Source organism: Sminthopsis crassicaudata, chromosome 1, assembly GCF_048593235.1.
Source record: "Sminthopsis crassicaudata isolate SCR6 chromosome 1, ASM4859323v1, whole genome shotgun sequence".
NCBI classification, from domain to species: domain Eukaryota; kingdom Metazoa; phylum Chordata; class Mammalia; order Dasyuromorphia; family Dasyuridae; genus Sminthopsis; species Sminthopsis crassicaudata.
In genome coordinates, this window is record NC_133617.1 from 385,532,560 (window position 1) to 385,558,091 (window position 25,532).

A 25,532-nucleotide genomic window follows, 5' to 3' on the forward strand; every position below is an offset into this window, starting at 1 on the left:
CGAGAATGCTTGAAAATCCGCTGTTTCATTGAATGAACACCTTTTCCTCTGAAGGATTATACTTTCGCTATGGACTGGTCCATAGGACTTTGGAGGGAGAAGGACCGAAGATCCATCCCTGCCCTATATCACACTTCATCATATATAGTACATTTCATTTTCCTTGAGTTCATGGAGGACTTTCCAGGTTTTATTTTATTTTTTGTTTTTCCTAAGAGTATCCTGCTCATTTCTCATAGGACAATAATATTCCATCATAAACACACATCACAGTTTATTGAGCCATTTCTCAATTGATGGACATCCTCTCAAGTTCCATTTTTTTTTTTTTTTTTTTTTTTTTTTTTTTTGCCTTGAGAAGAGAGTTGCTATGAATATTTTTTGGTCATTTTCCTTACCCCACCTCAAATTGCTTTTGGTAGTCATGCCAAGAAGTGGTGTTATTAGGCCAAAGGATATGCATGAGGAGATATGCCCTTTGGGCACACATCATATCTTTTGATCATTTATCAATTGGGGCATTTCTCTTAATTTTTTTTTATAAATTTGACTCAGTTCCCTCTATGTTTGAGAAATGAGGACTTATCAGAAAAAACTTGCTTCAAAATTTTTTTTACAATTAATTACTGTTGCTATCTCCCCCTCATTTATCTCTCCTTTCACTCTGACCCTCTTTAAAAGTGGTACTGATCCCTCCCTCTCCCATATGCCCTTTTATTACTTTCCCTCACTTCCCATATTCTATTCCCTTCCTATTTTCCTGCAGAGTAAGACAGATTTCTATGCCTTATTGAGTATGTGTGTTATTTCCTCTTTGAGCCAATTCTAATGAGAATAAGGTTCGCTCTCTCACCATGTTCTCTTCCTACTCCCCTCCACTGTAAAAGCTTATTCTTGCCTCTTTTTTTATGGAAGATAATTTATACCATTCCATTTCTCCCAGTACATTCCTCTCTCATATCTTAATTTCATCATTTTTTAAAAAGATGTTATCCCTTCATATTCAACTTACACCTATGCCCTCTGTCTCTTTATCTTACTTCTGCCATAATAGAGTTATAAGTATCATCCTCTCATGTAAGAATATAAGATAAATCTTATTAAATCCTTATAACTTTCCTGGTTATCTCCTTATGCTTCTCCTGAGTCCTGTATTTGAAAATGAAATTTTCTATTAAGTTCTGGTCTTTTCATCGAGAATGCTTGAAAATCCCCTGTTTCATTGAATGAACACCTTTTCCTCTGAAGGATTATATTCAGTTTTGCTGGATAGGTGATTCTTGGTTGCAATCCTAGCTCCATTGTTCTTTGGAATGTCATGTTACAAGTCATCCGGTCCTTTAATGTAGAATCTGGTAAATCTTGTGTTATCCTGACTGTGGTTCCAGTATATTTGAATGATTTCTTTTTGGATGCTTGCAATATTTTCTGTTTGAACTCGGAGTTCTGGAATTTGACTATAACATTCCTGGGAGTTTTTAGTTGGGATCTTTTTCAGGAAATGAGTGAATTCCTTCAATCTCTATTTTACCCTCCCTCTGTTTCTATAATATCAGGAGAGTTTTCCTTGATAATGTCTTGAGATAACCTTGTCCAGGCTCTTTTTTTTTTTTTTTTTTTTTTTAAATTTAAATCATGACTTTCAGGTAGACCAATAATTTAAAAATTATCTCTCTAGGATTTATTTTCCAGATCAATTGGATCCAGGTCTAGGATTAGGGCTAAGGCCAGGACTGTGCTGACACAGGACTGCATGTTTGATTGTCACAGATCTTTTCTATTGACCTTCTAAATTGCCTTCAACTACAAGATATTCTACTCTGTCTTTTTTGGGTGTTGACACTTTCAAATTTGTTTAGGGTCACTACTTAAAGAAACTTAGAGTAGGTTTTGGGGAAGAGGTTGGGTGAATTCCTGGATTTATTCCACTATCTTGGTTCTGCTTCCAGGACTATTTAGAAATTATTTTTATTTTTCTGAGTTCCATGGAAAACTTTTTTGGTTATACATGAACAATCATTTTTTACATATTTCTCTACATATCATGTTAAGAGAGAAAAATCAGAACAAAAGGGAAAAACCACAAGGGAAAAAAAAGGTGAAAATAGTATGTGTAGATTTACATTCAGTTTTCATAGTTCTCTCTCTGGATGTGGATAACATTTTCTATCTAAATTTTACTGGAATTGCCTTGGATCATTGAACCACTGAGAAGAACCAAGTCTGTCATAGTTGATCATCACAAAGTCCTGCTGTTGCTGTGTACATTGTTTTCCTGGTTCTGCTTGCTTTACTCAGCATCCGTTCATGTAAATCTTTCCAGGCTTTTAAAGTCTGTTTGTCATTTTTTATACAACAATAATATTCCATTACTTTCATATACCGTAACTTTAGTCATTCCCCAATTAATGGGTATCTACTAATTTTCCAATTCTTTGGCACCACAAAGAGCTGCACAATTTTGTCCTTGTGGATCCTTTTTCTTCTTTTATGTTTTCTTTAGGATAAAGTCCCCAAAGTGGCACCATTAAGGATATGCACAGTTTGATAGTCTTTTAGGCACAGTTCCAGACTGTTCTCCAGAATGGTTGGATCATTTCACAACTCCCACCAACCATACATTACTGTTCTAGTTTTTCACATCTCCTCCAACATTTATCATTTTCTTTCCCTATCATCTTAGTCAAGCTGAAAGGTATGAGGTGGTACCTTGGGATTGTTTTAATTTGCATTTCTCTAATTAATATTGAATTAAGGCATTTTTCATATGATTATAGATGGCTTTAATTTTTCATCTGAAAATTGGTTGTTCATATCATTTATCAATTAGGGAATGATTTGTTAAATTCCAATTTTCAATTGTCCACACTTTCCCTCAGCCCAGCAGACATACTGTTTTCAGAGTCAATGCGAAAAGTAGATGTGAGTCTGAATTAATACAAAAGGAATAATTACTTTCCTTTTGCAAAGCCCAATGACAGCACTCAATTAGAAGTGTGAGCACCTGAATACTGGGAGTTCTGATTTCTTTATTCTCTCAGTCATAGGTCACATGGTTGTGGTGACAAGACCTAAGTTTTCAGACCAGCCAATTCACCCAGTAAATAAACTATTTCAATCTGTTCATTTGTTTGAAATTGACTTTTCTCTCTTTTATGTAAGGCCAATAATAATAATAGCAGAGAACTCTTGGGGTGGTAAATTTGGTGAGAATAAACATTTCTTCTGGGACCTCCTAGTCATCTAGCCCTATTCCCTTCTCTGACAGTTCTTCAGGCATTTTAAGGAACATGGCAAGACTATATGTTGGATCATACCAAAAATTAATTTTTAATTCTTATTTTCCAATAAAAGTCATCCAAATTATCCTATATTTTTATGGGATTATCCCATCATAGGTTGAAAGGAAAATAAAATCTAACTTTCCCTGTATTTCAGTTATTCCTTCTATCACAGGTGGTCATGTAGTTTTTATATATACATACACATATATACTTGCATACTTCTAGTGTCAGAGACTGGCCACTTCTAGAGAGGCAGTATATTCCTCTACTTAGATTTCAAATATTCCTAATACATCAGTTCTTGCCTCTATTGAAACAGGCAGCCTAGTTTCAAGGTCAGGGCTATCTAGACTGTTATATATAACTTATTTCCTTATTTCCTGCTTCTCTTTTACTGAGTCCTTATAATGTATTTCTCACCTGCTACTTCAGCCAACATTTCCTTCCTTAATCAATGAAACTCTGATCTAGAGGGATTGTGGAGATTTGTAATAATCATATATAACATATGTAATGATAATTATAATGAATATATAGAATAATATAATACTTGAGTTCCATTTAAAGCAACAGATTTTCCAGTTAACCAGGATAGTTTGCAATGGCAAGTAGCACCTATTGTCCAAAAGTACTCACAAAACGTATACATATCTGTAGATATATGTATTCATTTATATATAATTAATATAAAGACATATTCATTTCTGTTTACAGTTGTTTAATTGATGCATTGGAAGTGGAATTAGGAGATCTAATTTTGAATCCCTCCTCTCATTATGTGACTGTGGAAAAGTCACTTCCCTCAGCTTCCATTTATTTGTCTTAAAAGTAATATGTATATATATCTCACATTGTTGTGAAGAAAGTCTTTTTATAAAAATGTGTTGTTTTTTCACTCCACCTGTACCAGATGCATCCCTTATAATTTTTTAAAGGGAAAAATATTCAAAAAAATAAACCAATATATTTTTTTGGGGGGGGAGTTTCTAATACAAAATCCTTTATTCTTTTTTTTAAATTTTATTTTATTTTAAAAACAGAATAGGAATACAAAACAAAATGAAACAAAAAGAGAACATTGTTATGTGCCTAGCAGAAAGAATTGTTGTTTTAATAATAATAATGGCTCTTTTATAACCTGTAACAACAATGTTTATATATAGCCTTTAAAAGTTTGCAAAGTACTTTACAAAGATCTCATTATTATTTCAATAATCCTGAGGTAGTGTTATCATTACCTTTATTTTTTAAATAAGATGATAACTGAAGAAGAAAGTACAATCTCCTAGCTCTTTAGGATGGGACAGCCAGTCATGCTTGGTCAATATAATTTTTAAAGCATTCTAGTTTCATCTTGAAGCAGTTGAAAAAAAGACCTTTTCCAGGGTAGAACAGACAATTAAGGACATACCTAGTTATATGTGTATCTAAAGTTTGACTCCTTTCATTTTGAAATATCTTTTGATGCTGTTTATCTTTTCATCACAATCATTCCCAATCCATCTTTATATTGTAATAGACAATTGAACTATGTAACACAGAAACCTTGTACAACAATGTATACATTATTTAGAGTTAATAGTTCATCTGCATCAAAGGAAGGAGTTTGTTTCCTTTTCCACCCCAAGACCTTCCTTTGTTTATTCATTGCTCAGAGTCCAACTTTTCTTTTTATAAATTCCTTTCAAAATTTTTTTATGAACTTTAATAAGTGTATTTTCTTTTACACAATAGAAAACCAGGATGTAGCATTAAGAATTTCCTTTTGAAAAAAGTACCAATTCCAATAGTTCTTTGATTTTCCATGTCCTTCTGAATTTCTTCTGCTTTGTGTAGTTTTTCAAATGCTTTATTGGTGGTTTTTCCTTTTTTTTTTTTTTTTTTTCCTTTTCCATCTCATTCACTATCATTCCTAATCTTTCTCCAGCTCTTCATTAAATAAAATGCCTCATTACAAATAAGTAATAATACATTAATCAGAGCACATACCTAATACTGACTTGACTGAAAATGTAGGCCTCCTCTTGTGTATCTGTTTCATCACCTCTGCTAGGAGGTGGGATCATGATCGACAATTTGTCTTTCACAACTGTTTTCCTTTATGACTCTGAATTATTGTGTAAATTGCCCTCTGGTATTGACTTTATTCAATCTGTAGCTGTTTAAACAACTCTTCTCGAGTTTTCTGAAGGCTTTCTGCTCCAGCTGACCAAGAAATTCAGCAAAACTAATATACCAGTCTTATCAAAAACTATATACACAACTCCATATTCTCCTCAAGACCTGTTGTTATTGTTCAGTCGTGTCTGACTCTTTGTGAGTACCATTTGAGATTTTCTTGGCAAAAGCCAAATTGGAATGGTTTATTTCCTTCCCCAGCTCATTTGACAGATGAGGTAAAATTAAGTGACTTGCCCATCATATCACAGCTAGTAATAAATGGATGAGGCAGGATTTGAACTCAATCAGATGAGTCTTTCTGACTCTAGGCCCAGTACTTTACACTTCACCACATTGCTGCCACCTAGTTTCCCACCTACACATTAAATGGAGGGAGGTATGTTAATCCAAAGTATTTTTTTTTCTTTTCTAAATATTTTTATTACTTCTTTCAGCTTTTTCATAAAGTTTAACATAGCTCCATTCCCAGAGCCATTTTTTATATCAAATAATGAAAAAAAATTTTAAAAAGAGGAAAAACAATCAGTTCTGCTAAATTAATCTAGTATGTATGCAGTGTTCCACACCTAACATCATCTTTTATTTCCACAAACAAGGGAGGGAAGGATGCTTTCTTGGAGGGCCCATTTGTTCATGATGTTGGATGCTGGTAAGTCTTATTCAATTTCAGATTATTTTTGCTATTCTTTCCATTTATATCGTTAATCGTTGCCAATCTATAATGCTTTCCTCACTTTGGGTCAATTCACATAATAATGAACTATTCTGATAACGATGTCATCATATTGACCATCTGGGAGTTTGCCTAATGCAGACAGCATGGAGAAAGCTTGTCATGTAGTGTAGAAGAGAACATAGAGAAACCTTCCTGGAACAGATGGAATTTGAGTTGGATTTTAAGTAATGTGTAAGAGGGCAACAGTCAATGAAGGAATGGATTACAGCCTTGGAACAGCCTGGGAATGGAGGGGTGGGAGAACAGAACATTTTGGCTGCACGTCCATAGATTTTGTGGAGGGAAGTATATAGGAAGGAAGGATTGGCAAATTGCTTAGTGCCATTTAGTGGAGAAGTTTGCCAGGGATTGCCTTTACTCAAAAGACAGTCTGAAGCCACTGAGGATTTCTGAGTGGGAAGCTTTCCAGATGAAAAAGATTATATTCTCATGAAAGACCCATTGGAGAGGGAAGAGTTCTCTGACCTCTCTAGCTGATTCTGCTCTGAACCCGTATCTTTTCATTGGTTTGGTATATATTTCCCAAGCGTCTATAATTTTGGTCCTCTGTTCAATTCAACAAAACTATTTATTAACCATTGTATGTCAGGCATTTTAATAGGTGCTGGAGAGGCCATAAAAATAAAAACAATCTCTGCCCTAGTTCTGTAATCTACATGTATACTTCTGACTTTTGTTCCGGACATATTCCCCAAGGATACTTGTCCCTGAAACAGTACACCCAAAAGTCTTTTCCCTTAATACTGTTCTCCATGAATGCAGAGAATAGAAACTTGTATTTCTTTGAAAGATATATACCAAGCATGCCAGCAGAGTCGATTTATTTCCCTTGGTTCTTCCCTACCCCAATCCCTCCAGATTCTAAAGGAACACATCTTTTTAGGTATCTTCTAGGCCCCTATTAAATTAAATGTTCACTCTTTCTTTTGACTTCAAGATTGATGTCTGAAGCACCATGATGATTCACCAAAATCTTATGCTGATAATATTAGGGTTATCACTGACTGTACACAAACTCACACCTGCCTCTGATTAGCTGATGAATGCTATTGATTCTATCTCTGCAATATCTCAAACTTCTATCTCCTCTATTCCTACTGCCCCATTGTTACTTACTTGCATAACTGCAATAGCTAACTTAAAAGTCTTGCTGCTTTGGATCTCAGTTTTCTTCTCTGCAAAAAGGGGAGAGCAGTAATTTATGTTCTTTCCTCAGAGTTGTGTGAGATTCTGCATATATGTGTTACATTGTAAATTGTTTTTAACAGTCATTATGAGCAATGAATGTCTCCTTTTAAAAACTTATTTGCTTAAGAGAAAAATATTTTAAAATAATATTCTTATTTCAGATTTTAGTTGAAAATTGCCTCCAGGTTTGTCTTCATTGTTGATTGATTAGTGTTTATTATACGTGACTTATTTATATTAGTGATAATTTTTGAAACACTATGCCAGTTGTTTGTACTTAATACTTATTATACTGTCTAGAAAGAAGTTAGAAAGAAGTTGCTTCTATTTGATTCAGAAACTGCTAAATGAAACAAGTCTAAGAGTGTTTATTTGAAAATTACTTTAAAAGCCCATGTTTACAGAGATGCAGATTTACATAGCCTAGAGAAAAAAGCAAGTGTTTTAAAAAATGTACAGTCTATTTACTATCATTGCACTCACATTTTAATATACAAGGCATTTTATTTTATATAAATAAATTGTAAATGTACAACATCATACAACAAGTATGGTATAAATTTATCCAAACACATAATATTGAAATAGATTGGGTTCCATTTACACCTACCCATTCACTTTTACTTCACTTTTTGCAAAATATGGTTACATTTTACATGCCCTAACACATATTATCTGCTATAGGTTTTCTGTGAATGACTAATTTGTGGGGAAAAAAAGACAAAACCAACAGTTTTAGTGGGATATCATCATTAGTGTGCATTTAAAAAAGAGTAGGACCTGCAGGGTTCTTCTGAAACACATATCCTAAGACTCTTGAATACATAAAAAATGTTTTCTATTGTCAAGTCCAATCCAGTCATACCTTTTGCATAATCCCTCCGAGTCCAAGAGAGCTAAGCCAGGAGCTCTTTCAAGTGACATTTTTAATGTTGATGCCTGGGCTAGTAAACAAGCTTTTTCCTTCCAGCTCCCAAGTATAAGGAGTTAGGAAGTCTCAGAAAAGATCACATGCTCTTTCTAATCCAGCTGCTATACAGATCCAAACAAAAATTTTTTTTAAAAAATAGCTCACATTTCAAGTTTGCAAAACTTTCTCCATCTTATTTGGCCAATCAGCACAACAGAAGGCAAGGAGTTGTTTCTACTTATTTATTATTGAAGGATACTGATACCAATTGATTCCAATGAGTGTAAGGGGAAAAGTCTCTATAGTGGCTTTGATTCTCTGAATGCTATGTGGTAACTGAAATAATCACCTGATTCCATTGAACATGTGGTCATCCTCCTCCCCCCTCAGAAGCCATCCTCTCTTCCTAGATGAGAAGTCAGAGAACCAAAATTTCTCTCAAATTTGAGAAAGGTAATCATAAATGCTAGGTGGACCTGGAATTCCTGGAAAATCAGTATATATCAATCATGTAGGCTGAAGGATTCAACAGGCTTCTTTGAAATGCAGTGCTTTCTAAATTTCTTTCTCTGTCCACAGAATTAAGCTTTCATATTAGTCAAATTTAGTGATACTGACAACTCTGCCGATACTCTGTTTTTTGAGCTCACATTCATTGAGATTGATAGAATATGTATTCTACAATATTTATGACGGCTTATCAGTTTAGCCTGGAAAATAACGTCTTCAAAAAGAACTTATTTCACTGCCTTTATCAATTTAAATTGTCATCAACCCTATTTTATCTGAGAACATCAGCCTTGTCAACAAATATGCATCCACCACCCTTAAAAGAATTATATGACAAAATTATTAAAGGGGCTATCAACAGAAATATTTATCAATTTATAAATTGATATAAATTGATAAAAAATTTTATCAATGACAATAACATAGAGATAAGGTTTAACTATATGATAGTTACCCCTTTATCTGAAAAGAATGACCTGTACTTTTTAATCATTATCTTTTTTCATTATCTTCTTGCTTCCTGTTGTGTTCATTGGTTGAATGAGATGGGGAAAGTTTTGCAAACTTCAAATATGAGCTATTAAAAAAAATAAAAGTTTTTGATACTGGTGATGGTGATTGAGTCTTGCACAATAATGAAGAGATTTGAGCTTACACAAAAGTTGGAAATGACAGAATGAGACTCCCAACTCCTTATTCTTGGTTGGAATCTAGAAGCATTTACACATTTCAAAGATAAACAAGCAGGTAAAGATTCCAAAATTATCAAGAAAGGGTTCTTTTTTATTCAAAGATTATTAACAAATAACTTCCCCAACCAATTTTGGTGGAAGAAATGGGCACACAAAAGGGCAATGGAGTTCCTTCAGACTGTCATATATTTAAGAGAATGAACCATAAGGAGGGAATTCCAAAGCACCCTAACCAAAGATTTAGGGTCACAACAGTATTCAGTAGGACACCATCACCTTTGGCAAAAATGATACACATTTGAAAATGTACTGTGATAGAAAGGGCAACAAGAACGTTATCCACAGTGTGAGATAGGATCTAGTACTTAGAAATATTAATTTCCTAAAAAAAAAATTCCTTAAGACAATTTAGAGTGTCCAGATGAAACTTCATTTACAGTACATATTGATAAATCTGTGGACAGTAAGACATATTTGATGATTAAAAATTAAAGCCAATTGAAACAAAGTCCCAAAACTTAGTGATAGTGACAACTCTACATGAGTATGTCCTGATTTTTTAGGTGTGACACTCATTGAGAAGAATGAGATTGATAGAATGTATATTTCACAATATTTATGAAGGCTTATCAGTTTAGCCTGGCAAATGACATGTCTTCAGAAAGAATTTATCTCACTATCCTTAGCCCTCTGGAAGGACACATCTACCACATTGAGCAGTTTCCTCATTTTTGTTTTTTTTCAGTTATAGGGAATTCCTAAGCTCAGCCACATGAGTAACTATTTTTAAACCTTTTTTCTTCAGGTAATATTTACAAACATGGCAGCAGCTTTCCATGTACTCAATACATCCTGTTAATTTTATCCACAAAATGATACACTATCCTACAGTCCTTTTCATTTTGTCCCTGAAGATGTGTGTTTCAGTTTCCTCTATTACTCTATAAAAATTGGAAGCTAGTGTGTATTCTACTCACGGTGACAGAAAATGACTAAATGATATGGACACAATCTAAAATCTTGTTTTGTCATGATAGCAAGCAAAAATTGATATCCCTAACAAGAAAACTCTGTTTCAAGGCCAAGGACAGCCACACAACTGAAAGTGATTTTCCCAGCTAAGAATGCTTCATGTGACAGGGATCCCAGAGTTCAATTTCATTGTCTTTCAATACCCCCAAATCATTAGGGTTTTTTAATACCTTTCCAAATTCTAGGAAGGTCTGAGGATTCTTCTCAAAAGACCATCTGTGCAAGCTTCACTGGTCCACACCAATGCGACTCTTGGCTGTTTTAAGGATTCCATTCAACTGCTACAGTCACTTTGAAACAAAATGAAGGAAAGGGGAGATACTGGAAAGAGTTCTTTGTGGCCAATCTCACAAGCCACAATGTGGCTCAAACTGCTGTTCTGTGCTTCCTAATTAATAATTGCACAGGCCCCTCTGGGACAGATTTAATCATGTTCCAGGCGTCATAGTGCATGAGCCCTGTCAGTGACTTTCCATTAATGGCGAGAATTTCATCTCCAGCTTCAACCGTCCCGGCTTGTTCTGCAGTACCACCTATGGGTTAAGAAGGAACAGGAAGTGCTGAGTAAGGACCCTGAAGAAGTAAAAAGCCCCCACCCCCATGACTTTGAAAACTGAATAAATAATTTCTCACCCTGGGACTGGAACATATTTCTTCTTTACTTCTGAGTGCCCCAACAGCAAATTTATAAACTTGGGTACAAATGAAACTGAGCTGGGGCTTATCCTGAGTAAGAGGTAATTTGCTTTTATTCAGTGTTCATTAAACAAATCAAAGACCAAAAAATGAGGTTGGACAGAAGAAGGAAATTTAGGAAGCTTAAAGATGATGGTGAACAGAAAACACTTTGAAGGATCGCATACTCAATTTCTGAAATTGACCACTTAAGATCAAAGGACCATGAATAACTAATATTTGAACATCAAAAATATCAGTGAGATGAAAGAAATATTTCTTGGTCTGATATAGAAATAAAACATTCATACTCAACTTCTAAAAATGAAAATCTTTATCTGTGACAGAAGTAGAATTTTTTTTTTTTATTAATTAAAAATCCCAAAGGACATCTAACTCTGATAATTTAGTCAGTGATATCGAGGGCAATATTTCATTCTTGAGGCCAAAAAACTATTTTATGGGAAGGCTGATGTATTAGTGAACTTGATGTATTCTATTGGCATACTTCTAAGGAACGTGGATCCAAAGACCCAAGCCATATTACCTATAGCCAAAGATGGGAGAGGCATTTAAGTGAAATAGTGGATACAGCACTGGAGTCAGGTAAGCTTGACATCAAATTCAGCCTCTATTAATAGAGACTGGGGACTATGGATATAGAATATTGCACATACCATCACATTTAGTTGATGTGTCATTTAGTTTTGTTGAATTATTATTTCTTTTCCTTTTTCTTAAAATTTTTTTTTTACCCCTGAGTTAGGGAAAAGGAAAATGGAAATGAAGTTGATATAAGCAAAATATACCAATAAAATTTATTTTCAATAGTACCTATTCATTTTTTAAAAATATATCTTAAATTTCTATTATTAAAAATTTGTATTATAGAGAATAGATGTAATATTATAATTATGAATTGCTTTTATCATAATAAATTATTTAAATAAATTTTGTTTAATAAACTTTTTTGATATATTTTGCTAAATTGCCTAAATTTCTCTCTATTCTTTTACCTACTCCCAGGGACTTCTCTCTTTTATTAAATAACTTTCAAAGTGATTAGAAAAAGAAAAAAGAAAAAAATCAAGAAAATTGAAATCTAACAAAACATATAATGTTCCATACCTCTGGAATCCCTACTTCTGTAAATTAGTAAAGGCAGATATTGTCTCATATCTCTTTGGAATCAAACTTGTTTTTTTAGTTTGTTAACATTTTTGGTGGTTCTTTTTAAAAAAATTATATTGTTGTAGTCATTATGTATACTTTTCCTGGTCCTGCTTACTTCACAATACATCAGTTCATACATGTTTTTCCATGCTTCTCTGTATTCAGTGTGTTCACCATTTCTTAAAGTAATATTCCATTATATTTGTAATACCACATTTTCTTTAGGTATTTCTTAATCAGTGGGCTTCTCCTTTTTTCTCCAAAGTTTTTCTGCCACCACAGAAAGTGCTGAGGTATATGTATATGTACAAGTATATATTTATATGTATGTATATCTCACGTATATTTAAAGAACATGAACTAGGAGTTAAAAGATTTATAGTTTAGTCTTAGATTGTCCATTTACTAGCTGGATGATCTTAAGTAAATCATTTCATTGCTTTGAGTCTTAAGTTTTTCCCTTTGCTGAAAGGGAACAACAATACTTGACTTCTTTACTCAAGTTGTGTGAGATTATAATTATATAATTCTAAACAAATATTAAAAGGGGCGAGGTCATTGACCAAAAAAACTAAGAACAAGTTTTTCAGACACATAGAGTGATTAAGGGGTAATTTTAAAGAGGAAATAGTAGAAGTCCATATATACTTGAAGTTCTGTAGAACATTTTACATGTTATCTCATTTTATCCTCATTACAAACCTGAGAGTTAAATTACTTGAGATATCTTTATCCCCATTTTACAGATGAGAAAACTGAAGTTCATTGACATTGAGAGAGAGATGCTTATGATCCTAAAAAGTGCAAAATGGTGGGGGCAGGATTGGAAAACACATTTAGTGAATTTGCCAATTACCCAATTACTAGATTCAGCATAATTCCCATAGGGCTCCCAATTTCTAGTTAATTTATAATCTTTTCATTGCTATTGTAACACTAATTTAATGAAATTAATAATTAGCATTTGTTTTCCAAATATATAAGATTTTTATCCTCTACAGTCATTATTCTGAGAAGTGCCTGCTATAATTTCCCCCATATTTGATAGATGAGGAAATTAAGGCATAGGAAAAATGACTTCTTCAGTATCATACAAGTACTATGACTAAGTATTAACTTGGACTTAGATCTTCCTGACTATGGCTATCTATCTAGATATAAAAAAGGCTCACTCAAGAAGCTGATGTGAAACTTCGTCAAAATTCAATAGTGCTCTTCAAAAGCACTTTTTTCCTTTCTAAGGCTAGGACTAGAAATAAGACATCTTTAACGGCACCTTCCCTTTTCTTAGACTAACATTTCTAACTTCAGTTGAAATAAGAAAGGTACATTTAGTAGTAGTTAGGTATTCAACCCCCAGGGTTTTTAGAGAACACAGCATTTTTACAGTAGCAAATTTTATTACTAAGATATTTCATATGCATTAGAAAATACCTGGCCTCTCTCAGATGACATGGAAATTTTTAGATCCAGAAACCAAGTTGCAAATCACAGAAAATGTAGTGACTTTTCCAGGTACAGTACCTTTAAAGACTCTTTTTATTAGCAAGGGTCGGTCTCCAGCCACAGATGCTTTTCCTCCATCAAGACTGAAGCCTAGTCCAGCAGAGGTCTTCAGTAACTCAACACACACTGCATCATTCAGCTCTGCCTGTTTGCCTGCTGCCCCCAAAGCCAGAAAGGTGGTGTTAGAGCACTGTCTGAGTTCATTCTTCTCACAGCTACACCAAGATCTCAGAAACAAGAACTCTGACATACAGTTAAGAATTCTTACCAATCTCTGGGGGATCCCTAGCATTACCTCTGACCAAGATAGTATATGTTCCTAAGAGGATTTTTAGAGAGAAGTAGCAGCAGGGTTTTGTAATCTCCATACAAAACTATCTAGGAATGAGTATTATTACTAAGATGACAATCTTCTTAGACAAATTTCCCAAGGAATAGCAAAGTATAGTGAACATACAAGAAGGTTCACATCCTGACTTAGACATTTACTAGCTGTGTTGTTTTGGAGAAGTCCCTTCCCCTCTCCGAGTCTCAATTTCTTCATCTGCAAGTTTGTGAGTTTCAAGTTTCCTCATCCTAATAACATCTATCTCCCACAGTGGTTGTGAGGATCAAATGAAATAAAATGTAAAGCACTTTGCAAACCTTAAAATGCTATGGGAATGCCAGTATTATTAGTAATAGTTGTAATAATTGTGATTATTAGTAACAATAATCATAACACCCTGACATTTGATCAGTACCTTAAAAGTTTTAAAAACATTTAATAGATCCTCTCTCTCAAAAGCCTACAATCGTACTATAGGTCTTAATCTTAGACTGAGATCCAATTTTATTCCCACTGAGACATCAAGGCACCTTCAATGAGATCAAAAGTCCAGTCACTTATCACTATTCCTAATATTTGAGGGGACAAGATCTTTGAAGTGGAGTATGAGACTTGAGTATATAGACTGAGATCTCTGGAGGCTTGCATCATTGAACAGAGGCTCCAGGACATTTGTCTCTGGAAATGCCACCAAGGAGAAACAACAGAATAGAGCAACATAATGAGGAACTCACGTGGGGTGCAGTTTGAGGGTTTATGATAGGGGGAAGACACATTCTATTAGAAAGTTTCCTATTTTAACTAATGGTTTAGCCTAAGTAGGTGCTAATTTCAGTTGTTCTAATGTTGATGAAATTAAAAGTGATGTTAGGGTTCTTTAAGTTTTGGCATCTTGGGTAAAAATCTGTCACCCTGCTATATAGCTAGGACTTTGAAACATCAGAAAATCATTTATTGCAGAAAATATTAAAATAAGTTGGTAAAAAGTCATATTGAATCCAGGCATTTATCTTTGGAGAATTTAAAATCATCTCTAGTTATAATATTGGTTTTCAAAGAAACAGAAAAACAGTCAAATCATACTCCAGTCAATTCCTCTGACCCCCTCCACTTCACAGTTTCCTGTTCTCTGGTTCTAGAGACTTGACATCTCACCTATTCCAGGTTCCAGGATAACATCCTTTTTGAACATAGACATCTTTCCACTTGAAGAAGTGGGCTCTTGCCTGGCAGTGCCCCTTTCCTGATCTTTTACTTTTTTGATGACAATAACAGCATCTTTGTGCATCTTTGCTTGGTGGAGGGCATTCAAAACATCTCCATGGATGGACCCAGCCAATGAGGTACCATTAATGGACAAAATGAGATCTCCTCGATGGATGCTCCCTTCCTGAGAAGCCACTCCCTGAGAAAACACTCTGTGAACCTATATAAATGAAGGGAAAGCAAATACATTAATTTTTTTTTTTTGAAAAACATAGTAACTTGATATTTATTTTAACTGATCAAAGGACCACATTTTTAAAATCCAATATTTATTAGGCAAATAATAAATATGTAACCTTTTATGATTTTCTCAGCTGCTAGTGTCCCACTCCCCAAATATCATCATTTGCAATGAGTAAATAATTATTGATTGTAGAGACAGAATTTAATATATCTTGCGAACTTAAACACATACACTCCATTTCCCTCCAATGATCTCAAAGACCTTCCAAATCATTTTTTTAAAAGTCATTATTATTTTGGCATGAAGTTTGGGTTGCTTTACCAAAGTAAAGTAAGCCAAAAATTTTTTTTTAGAATGAACCTTATTACCCTACCCCAGAATCTGTATGTAAATAAAAACCCTTCGACCAAATTAGCATAAATTCTTTGGCTACTGTAAGAAACTATGCCTTCAGTAAGTTTGACTAATATGAAACAATAATAGTTCATATGCAGCTAGGCAGATAGAATTCTGAAGTCTTTATAAGATCTGAATTGAAATGTAGCCTTAGATATTGAACTAGCTGTGTGATCTTGTCACTTCTGTTTCCTCAGTTTTTTCATCTACAACAATGAGAAATTAAAAGCATCTACTTAGCAGGATTGTTAAGAAGTTCAAATGAGATAACTATGTAAAATGCTACACAGATGCTAGCTCTTACTAATATAATTAATAACTATATAATACTTTGAAGTTTGCAAAGACCTTTATGTATATTGTCTCATCTGATCCTTAGGACAGCCCTTCAAAGTAGGTACTGCAGGGATTATTATTCCCATTGTACTGTATAAAATTCAGACGGGTAAAACGATTTGCTCATAGTTTGAAAGCTATTTGGTGGCAGCAATAGGATTTGAACTCAGATCTCCCCTACTCTAAATCATAGGATCATAGATTTAAAGCCAAAAGGAAACGTGGAGCCCATTTAATCCAGTTCCTTCATTTTAAAACAGAAGGAACTGAGAAGGGGAGTGACAAAGACATACTGATGGTAAGTTGGGGCAGATTCTTTCACACTATTCCAGAACCCCAGAGAAAAGTTAGGACTTTTCTTCTCCTTCCACTTACTTTGCCGAGGGATATAAACAGCCTAAAAAATGAAAATTCCTGCAAGAATTTTTCTACATAAACACAAACTGGTCTCATAAGTGCAAAATAAAAGCTCATCAGTTTCTAGGACACAGGGTAAAGATGAAAAAAGTATTAAAAGGAGCTCTACAAATAATATAAGCAACACCACTGATATCTACTAAGACTTAGTTATCAAGCCAATAATTAAATTATCAATGAAGAGTACCTTAATGTCAATGTGTTTTTTAAAAAATATTATCCATATTAATTCCTTCTCTACTCCTCTTCATCTCAAAATCTTTTGATCTAGTTGCCCCCATCCATCCCAGGACACACTCACACTCACACTCACTCTCACATTCTCTGTTTCTCTCTCTCTTTCTCCTTCTTCCCTTCTCTCTCTCTCCCCCTCCCCCTTTTCTTGGATAAGATCCACCTCACTCTCTGTATCCCCGATTCCATTCCTTCCTGTTTATTCTTAAACAGATTCCTCAATCATCCCTCTGTCCTTGGAATATTCTCTTATCACTGACTCATCAACTTTGTGAAGTCTGCTTCTGACTTTATCACTGACTGAAACAACTCTTTTCAAGGTGACCCATTACCTCTACATTGTCAAATTTAATTGGATTTAACATATTTAATGTATTTAATGTAATGCCATCTAGAGGAGGTGGGGGGGGGGAAGGAGGGGAAAATTTGGAACAGAAGGTTTTGCAAGGGTCATTGTTAAAAAATTACCCTTGCATGTTTTGTAAATAGAAAGCTTTAATAAAAAAAAAAATTAATGGTATTTTTCCCCCCAATCTTGATCTGCTTCATTTCAAACTTTTGACCACCATACCCTCTTAGATGCTCTCTCCTTTGTGAGTTTTGGGACACTTTTCTCTTCAGGATCTTCTCTCACCTGTCCACCATCTTCTCAGTCTTTTTTGCTGGTTTATAATCCATATCATGTCTCCCAACAGTTCATGTTCTCTGGGCTCTTTCCTAGGTCTCCTATTCTCCTTTCTCTTCTTCTTTCTTTTCTCTCCTGTCTCTCACCTTTTCACATGCCCTGAGTTTAATTATCATGTCAATGTTGGTGCATCTCAGATCTGCATTTCTACTTCTAGTCTATTATGTTACACTGGATGTTCTGAGACATCTCAAATACCTCTAAACTTCCCTATTTCTATTGAAAACACCACTATTCTTTTAGGTCAAGGCTTTTTAAACTTTTTCCCTTTTTCACCCTTTCTACATGACTCCAGATATATAAGTATATAAAGTAGGTATACAAATAAAGCATTTGCTGATAATGATAATTTTTCAAGTCCCACATTCAGTTATGAGACCCCATACAGAGTTGTGAACCACAGTTTAAGAATTTGTGTTCTAGGTTATAACATTGGTGTTATTCTCTATTCAATATCCAGTTAGTTGTCAAATTTTATTTTTTCTATTTCCACAGTATCTTTAAGTATTTAAATTCTCTACTACTGGCTATGCTTTTATTTCAGGTCCCTCTAATTCTACTTGGTCTTTCTGCTTCAAGTCTCTCTCCATACCAGTCCCTCTTACCCAGTGCTGCCATTGTCATTCACTCTTACTCAAACTCTTAATGGTTCCCTATTCTTCACACATGACACTCCATCTGTTATTCCAGGGGTTCTCAAACTGCGGCCTGCTGAGGACGTTTATGCGGCCCGCTGGGTTATGACAAATGGGCTGAGGGGTGGAGACAGTGTAAGTTTTTGTTTTTACCATAGTCTGGCCCTCCAACAGTCTGAGGGACAGTGAATTGGCCCCCTATTTAAAAAATTTGAGGACCACTGTCCTATTCCATACCTTACACTGGGTGGGGGTCCTCCTTGCCTGGATGCTTGCTCTTCTCCTTTTGTCTTACAGAATCCTGATCCTTAAGATTCAGCTTGGACATTTTTTGCATTGTTTTTCCTTATCCCTTGTTATGCTAGTATCTTCCCTTCCTCCCAAACTACCTTGCATTTAAGTTCTTGCACTGATTTGTGTTTGCTTTCTTCGTATTTGTCCTACCTATACTTGTACATGCCATTGTCTCACTAACTAGCATAGATGCTCATTATAAGTAGAGATTGTTTCAGTTATTTGTAGCCTTGGCAACTTGGACAGTGCTTATAACCTATTAGGCACTTAATGGTTGTTAACCAATAAAAAGCATATCACTTGTCTCCTCAGTAGTGCAGGCTCCAATGTTTCATTTTATATACTGCTGGTAAGAATTATATCATTACAAATTTTTTTTGAGCTCCAAATTCCCTTCCATCCTCTGACAAGGCCAACAATGAAATATTGGTTATGTTTGTGAAATCATGCCAAAACATTTTTATATTAGCTATATAAACAAACAAACAAAAAACAAGAAAAGTGAGAGTTTTATCACTTTGCACTCAAAGAGTTCATCAGTTCTCTTTCTGGAACTGTACAACATTTTTCATCATGTGTCCTTTGGCATTGTCTTGATAAGAGTAAGTCTTTCACAGTTTATCATCATTATGATATTGCTGTTACTGTTTACAATGATCTCCTGGATGTGCTCACTTCACTGCATCAAATCATTTATGTCTTCACAGGTTTATCTGAAATCATCCCCTTCCCATTTTTTATAGCATATTCATACTCCATCACAATTGTACACTACAGTTTATTCTGTCATTCCCCAGTTGATGGACATCCCCCCAATTTCCAATTGTATGCCACCACAAAAAGCTGCTATAAATATTTTTGTACATGTGGATCCTTTTTCTTTTTCTTTAATCTCCTTGGGATAAAGATGTAGCAGTTATAATGCTGGGTCAAATGGTATGCACAGAAAAACTGGTAGTATTTTTCTTTTTCTTTTTTTTTTGCTGAGGCAATTGGGGTTAAGTGACTTGCCCAGGGTCACACAGCCAGGAAGTGTTAAGTGTCTGAGACCAGATTTGAACTCAGATCCTTCCGACTTAAGGGCTAGTGTTCTATCCACTGCACCACCTACCTGCCCCCAAACTGGTAGCTTTTAAAGTACATTATGATTCACATTGAAATGAAATGAATGCTGACAAGTAAACAATTGATCCAAATTTTAGATGACTGGCAAGCAGTTTTCCTGGGGTAAATCTGAGATCATCACTTACAGTAATTGATTTCTGCTCCAAATCTACTCCACCAGCCACGCTGAATCCCAGACCTGAGCCACTTTCTTTATTCAAAACCACAAAGAAAATATCTTCTTTATTCTAATAAAAGAGAAACAAAAATAAATGTTATTTTTCCCCTTCATACCAAAACAAAAAAAATGATGTAAACAAGTCTTTTGTTTACTTTTGGAGAACAGACTTATTTATTCTGGGCTTTTCACACACTCCCTTTGATCTAGAGTATCAAAAAAGAGTTCATGGGCTTAAGAGTCAGAAGCCAGAGATTCAAAACTCTCTTCTGCTATGATATTTATATGAGCTGTATAGTTCTGGATATATCTCAGTATTAGTATCAGTTACACAGTTGGCTATTTAATTTAGTGATTTCAAAGGGTTCTTTTTTGTTTGTTTTTGTGAGGAAAATACTTTGTAAACTACTATTCGTCTAGGCCTGGCATTTTAAAAAGTACTTTTATATCCCTTATCTTAGTTCATCCTCTAAATCAGTCTGAAGAAGAGATGTCATTATCATCCCCACTTTGCAGAAGGGAACAATGAGGCCTGGAATTGATTATTTCTAAATTTTCCGTTAAGTCTCTAATTTTCTTTCTTCTTTTATCCACTTTTAGAAAAATATCAAATAAAGGTGACTCACTGGACATTGAATTAATTAATCATATTTTTTAAAGTTCCCATACTCTACTGATCTGAGAAGAAAAAATTGGTATAAACAGAGAAAAGGTGATCCCATGGAATTGATGGTTAAACTGTATGTTATACTCTACCCTACTGATGGAATGTACACATATCTGGAAAATTCTATGGGTACTAAGAATAAGCAATGAACCACTGCCCAGAGCAGGATGTGCTATGCAGGTTTAACACTCAAAACATGAAAATCTCACAGCAGTGGAAGGATGTTAACTAGACCTCCTGCTGATTCTTGGGAGCCAAACAGCTATCTCCAATCATACCTGTGGCTAACCTTCAACCTAACACTGTGCCAAGAGCTGTCAAAACTAATATACCAAGACCATCTCATTAGAAATAAGATTTCCACAGAGACTGGAGCCTAGTCCATTTATCTTTATATAACCTGCAATATTAGTTTCATCTAAAAAAAGCAGGAAGTCTGCAAAGGGGCAGTTCTAATCCCAATACTTCAAGGTAATAAAACTTCACAGGAATCTTAGTAATATTTTTTTCCAAAAAGAATGCCAATGAAAACTATCACTTCCAATGACACTTCTTTTCCTACCCGTCTCTATTCTTGGCACAGCAGTAAAGAAATGCAAAAGGAATTCAAATATTTGGCTACTTCTGAAAAAAAAAATACTTCATTTTGCATTCTGGACCTGCCAGGAGGTAGAAAGCATGTTTCACAATCAGTTATGTTTGTCACCGGTTTTTTTTATTATTGATGAACTTAAGTCAGGTAATGAAACAATGACTTTTTCTTATACTTAAAACCTTACTGGAAGCAACAAAGTGGCTTAGTAGATAGAGCACTGGACCTGGAGTCAAGATGACCTGAGGTCAAATTTGACCTTAGACAATTACTAGCTGGGTGACCTTGGGTAGGTCACTTAACCCTGTTTGCCTTATTTCATTGGAGAAGGAAATGCCAAACCACTCCAGTATCTTTGCCACGAAAACAGTGGATAGCATTTTCTGCTTGGTCACAGAGTTAGAAACTGAACCTCAAACAGCCACAACAGTCCACAACCACAACCACAACTTCTTGCTGACTTAGAGAATGACTATGATTTGCTCTCTATGCTTACTGGGATTTCTAGGCCCAGAGAGGAGGATATGGCTACACCCCCTCCCAAGATGGAACAAGACAAAAATGGACATCGAAACACTATCAACTGTAGGATTTTTCAAAGATGAAAGAGAGACAGTGGTGGTGGAGAGCTGAGCCATGACTGTCTCCCTCACTAGCCATGCTTTGTACTAAGTGTTGCCTTGTGTCCCATTGGCCCAGGGCCATCTGCTCAGTGCAGGTGTTGGGATGGCAGAGATAAGACATTGCAGGAGCAATCCAATCCTGCTTGTTTGCTGTGATCATGAGAATCCATAATGGTCGCTAACCCTATCCAGAGTTGTCTAGCTCCTCTTCATAGGGAGACCAGACATTAATAATTAAATCACGAAACTTTCAGGACATTCTTTTTCCTGTATTGCACCTAAAAGGCTGAAGAGAAAGGAGGTTGATTCTAGCCTCAAAGAGAAGAGCTGGATCCACAGACAGGATATGTGGTTTGTGTTGTTAATTTAATAATTCTGCTTTTGCTATTCATCAATCTAATAAAACTATACATTTAAATCATGACCTTAAAATGAAAATGGATAAATGAAGGAACAGGAAGGAACATGGCCAAGTAGGTGGGGATAGAGCCAGAAATGACTGACATATTCCCCAAATAAGAACTCAAGAAGTTTAAGTGTTATATAGCAGCAGATGATTGACAACCCTCTTGATTTCTGCCTATTTATAAAACCATAGCTTTTATTCTTATCTGTATAATGACATTCTAAGGGCTTGGAGAAGCTAGAGATTAAGGGAGATAGAATGTAGTAAGAGGAGTTAGAATCATAGTAGCAAAAATAGCATGAAACAATTCTCTTGAATTGCAGACTGACTGCCAATATGCATTAGTAGGGGAATTCTCTTATTCTCTCATATTTCTCTTTCTCTCTCTCTCTCTCTCTCTCTCTCTCTCTCTCTCTCTCTCTCTCTCTCTCTCTCTCTCTCTCTCTCTCTCTCTTTCTCTCTCTCATACATATATAGAAAACCATACAGAGTCTAGTGCAATCTCTTGAACATAGATATTTCTGGATTCACTAAAAACAGCATCCATCACAGGATGCAGCTTTTTGATATTCATTTTTTTAATTGTAAAATTACCAGTTGTCATATGCAATTATTTCATGTACATTACACAATAAGAAATTAAAATAACAGCTAAGCTCCATTAGCTCATAATGCCCAAAACTGTAACGAGCTGTTGTCTCCAGAAGCTGCTGATCGCTCTCTGGAAGGAGATCTGCTGTGTCAACTCAAATCTCTCCAACAGATTCTTCTTCCTGTAGTGAACCGTTGTCTCCAGGCAGTTGCTGTTAACTCTTGTCCAAAGAAGTGACTTCCCTTCCTGCAGAGAGCCCCGTCAAGCCTGATGCAATTCAGAGTCTTCCTCTCTTCCTGGAGTGCTGTCCTCTTTATCCTCCCAGAGAATGGGCGTGGGATAATGCAAGGGCTTCTGGGAAGAACCACTTCAGCCAATGGGCTTGCTCCTTCTATCAAGTCAACCTGAGTTCTCACCTTGTAACTATCCAGACAACCTCAGTTCTCACTTAGTAATCCTAACATCTCCCCCTTTCTTTTGATTTAGAACATAGGACAGTCATGACCTTGAAACATAAATCCATCAATATGGGAAGTATTACAGATAATTACATAAATTACATAAGCACATAGTAACATAGTAACATAACACATGCTAGAAGTATATAACATAATCATAATCAAATAATCATAAATTGAAAATTTATAAATGTCCATAAGTCCATTGTCCATTAGTCTCATCTTGTGTGAGGAAGTCCAATGATTCCTGCTGGTTTTTAAAGTTCTTTAACAGTCTTCTTATTATCCATGATCTTTCAGTGTCAGATGTTTCTTAGATCTTCTCCTTTATTTTGAGGTCTTTCTCTTTTTCTGTCTCTCTCTGGTGGACAAGGCGAATATGACTCGTTGGCACCCATCTGATTCCTTCTCCTGCTGAAGAAATACAAGCAAACCCTCTCTCCCAGGCAGTTAACCTATCTAATTACCTTCTATTTACCACTTTCTAAATCTCTTCTCATCATCTGGCAATTACATTGGAATTGTTTGCACTGGACACAGCCCTGTTGGTTTAAAAGGCCTGTATTCTCCCCAAGTGTAATCCATTTTTGCAATCTGATTGCCTTTTGGCTCACTTATTAGGTAATCCCTTTCTGCCATGTGATTGCTTTTCTGCTGGTTGATCAAATCAGAGTCCTGGCCTTCTAAAGGTTCTTTGGGTGTAACATCAGCTGCCATCATGCCCCAAGTCTTTTTTGCCTGGGGCCCTGAACCTGGGCCCCTCATCCCATTTCCCTGAATTATTCTACACTCTGATGCCCAATGGAATCCTCTGTTGCATTTTGGACATGGGGTTTTAGGTCTTCTCTCACCCTGTCTTTTCACTGTATCTCCAAATCTACACTGAGCTCTTAGATGTCCAATTTTTCCACATTGAAAACATCGCCGAGTTTCTCTAGAAGGCCCTTGCCAGGAGGGACCCTGTCTTTCCACATTCATCATTGTCCGGGTGTAAAAAGCATTTGTTCCCACTGTAGCACAGCGTCTTATGATCTCCTCTAAAGGAGCATCTTTGTCTAATCCCCATATAATTCTTTTGCAAATCTCATTGGCATTTTCCTTAGCCAGATGTCTGGTCATTATTTCTGTAGCTGAATTTTCTCCAATAGTTCTTTTGACAGCAGTTTGCAAACGTCCCACAAAATCTGCAAAAGGTTCATTGGGACCTTGCTGTATTTTAGTGAAAGCCTCTCCACGATCTTTCTGTCCAGGAAGGACACCCCAAGCTTTTATTGCAGCCTTAGCAATTTGCTCATATATTGTCATGGTATAATTAATCTGTTCCGAATTCTCTCCATACTGACCTTCACCAGCTAAGTGCTCAAAAGTGAATTGTGTGTTAACTCCTATTTCCAAATTGCATCTGACTTGAATTTTACATAATTCATGAAATTCCGCAAGCCATAATAAATTTTCTCCAGGTTCCAGACATGTCCTTGCTATGGATTTCCAATCATTCGGGGTTAGGACTTCATAAGACAAACCATCTAGTAACATTTTGACATAAGCTGATGTAGCCCCATAAAGGGTACAACCTTTTTTCAAATCCTTAATTTTATTCAAATCTAAAGGTGCATATCTTCTCCTTTTTTTACCTACAGAGTCAGTATTTTCAATCACAGGATATGCATGTATAAAATCACTTATATCCTGTCCTTCTCTCTTAGCTTTAATCAATGCTTTTTCTAATCTTGTCATAGGCTTAGGCTGCTTCACAGGCAATTCTGTTTGTGTTTCTGCCTCTTCCTCTCCTCCTTCTTGCTCCACCCCTGAAGGGTTAATTGAGGGAGGAGATGGGAGGTGCTCCTGTTGCTGTTGCTCAGAATTGTACTTAACTTCATTGTTATCTGATTCATCCTTTTCACCTAGTTTAGTTGACACCTCCCCATTTTGCTCCTTCATCTCTTCCTTTAGAATAACATTTTTTAAAGCCATTTGGATTAAATTGTAGGTATGAATTGTATCTTTGGAAACTGAGTTTGGTCTGGAACCAAAGGGTAAAATGTCACAAAGACAATTGTAGTGTTCACCTAATTGCTCTCCTACTAATTCCCATTCATCTGGATCCAATTCTTCTTCCAGAGAAAAAGAAGGACATATGACCTTCACAGTTCTTAAAAGTTCAGTAATCTCCTCTAAAATTATAATCAATCCTTGGCTTTTCATAACCTTGATGATGCTCTCTAAACATTTTCCTTGAACAGAAGGTGT

At 35.5% G+C, this 25,532-nt stretch overlaps 1 protein-coding gene across 15 annotated transcripts in view; it reads right to left on the minus strand.

The window, feature by feature from the left end:
- Positions 1–7,742: 7,742 nt before the first annotated feature.
- Positions 7,743–25,532, minus strand: part of PDZD2 (PDZ domain containing 2) — a 499,259-nt gene continuing 481,469 nt past the window's right edge. For 14 of the 15 annotated variants that reach the window (XM_074279475.1, XM_074279477.1, XM_074279472.1 and 11 more), the window contains 4 exons: positions 19,913–20,014; positions 15,371–15,641; positions 13,906–14,043; positions 7,743–11,066 (listed from right to left, as the gene is read on the minus strand). In XM_074279475.1, the coding sequence (XP_074135576.1) occupies positions 10,900–11,066; positions 13,906–14,043; positions 15,371–15,641; positions 19,913–20,014 (678 nt within the window). In that variant the 3' untranslated portion in view covers positions 7,743–10,899. The remainder of the gene's footprint in view (positions 11,067–13,905; positions 14,044–15,370; positions 15,642–19,912; positions 20,015–25,532) is intronic. The other variant, XM_074279478.1, reaches the window with a different exon arrangement.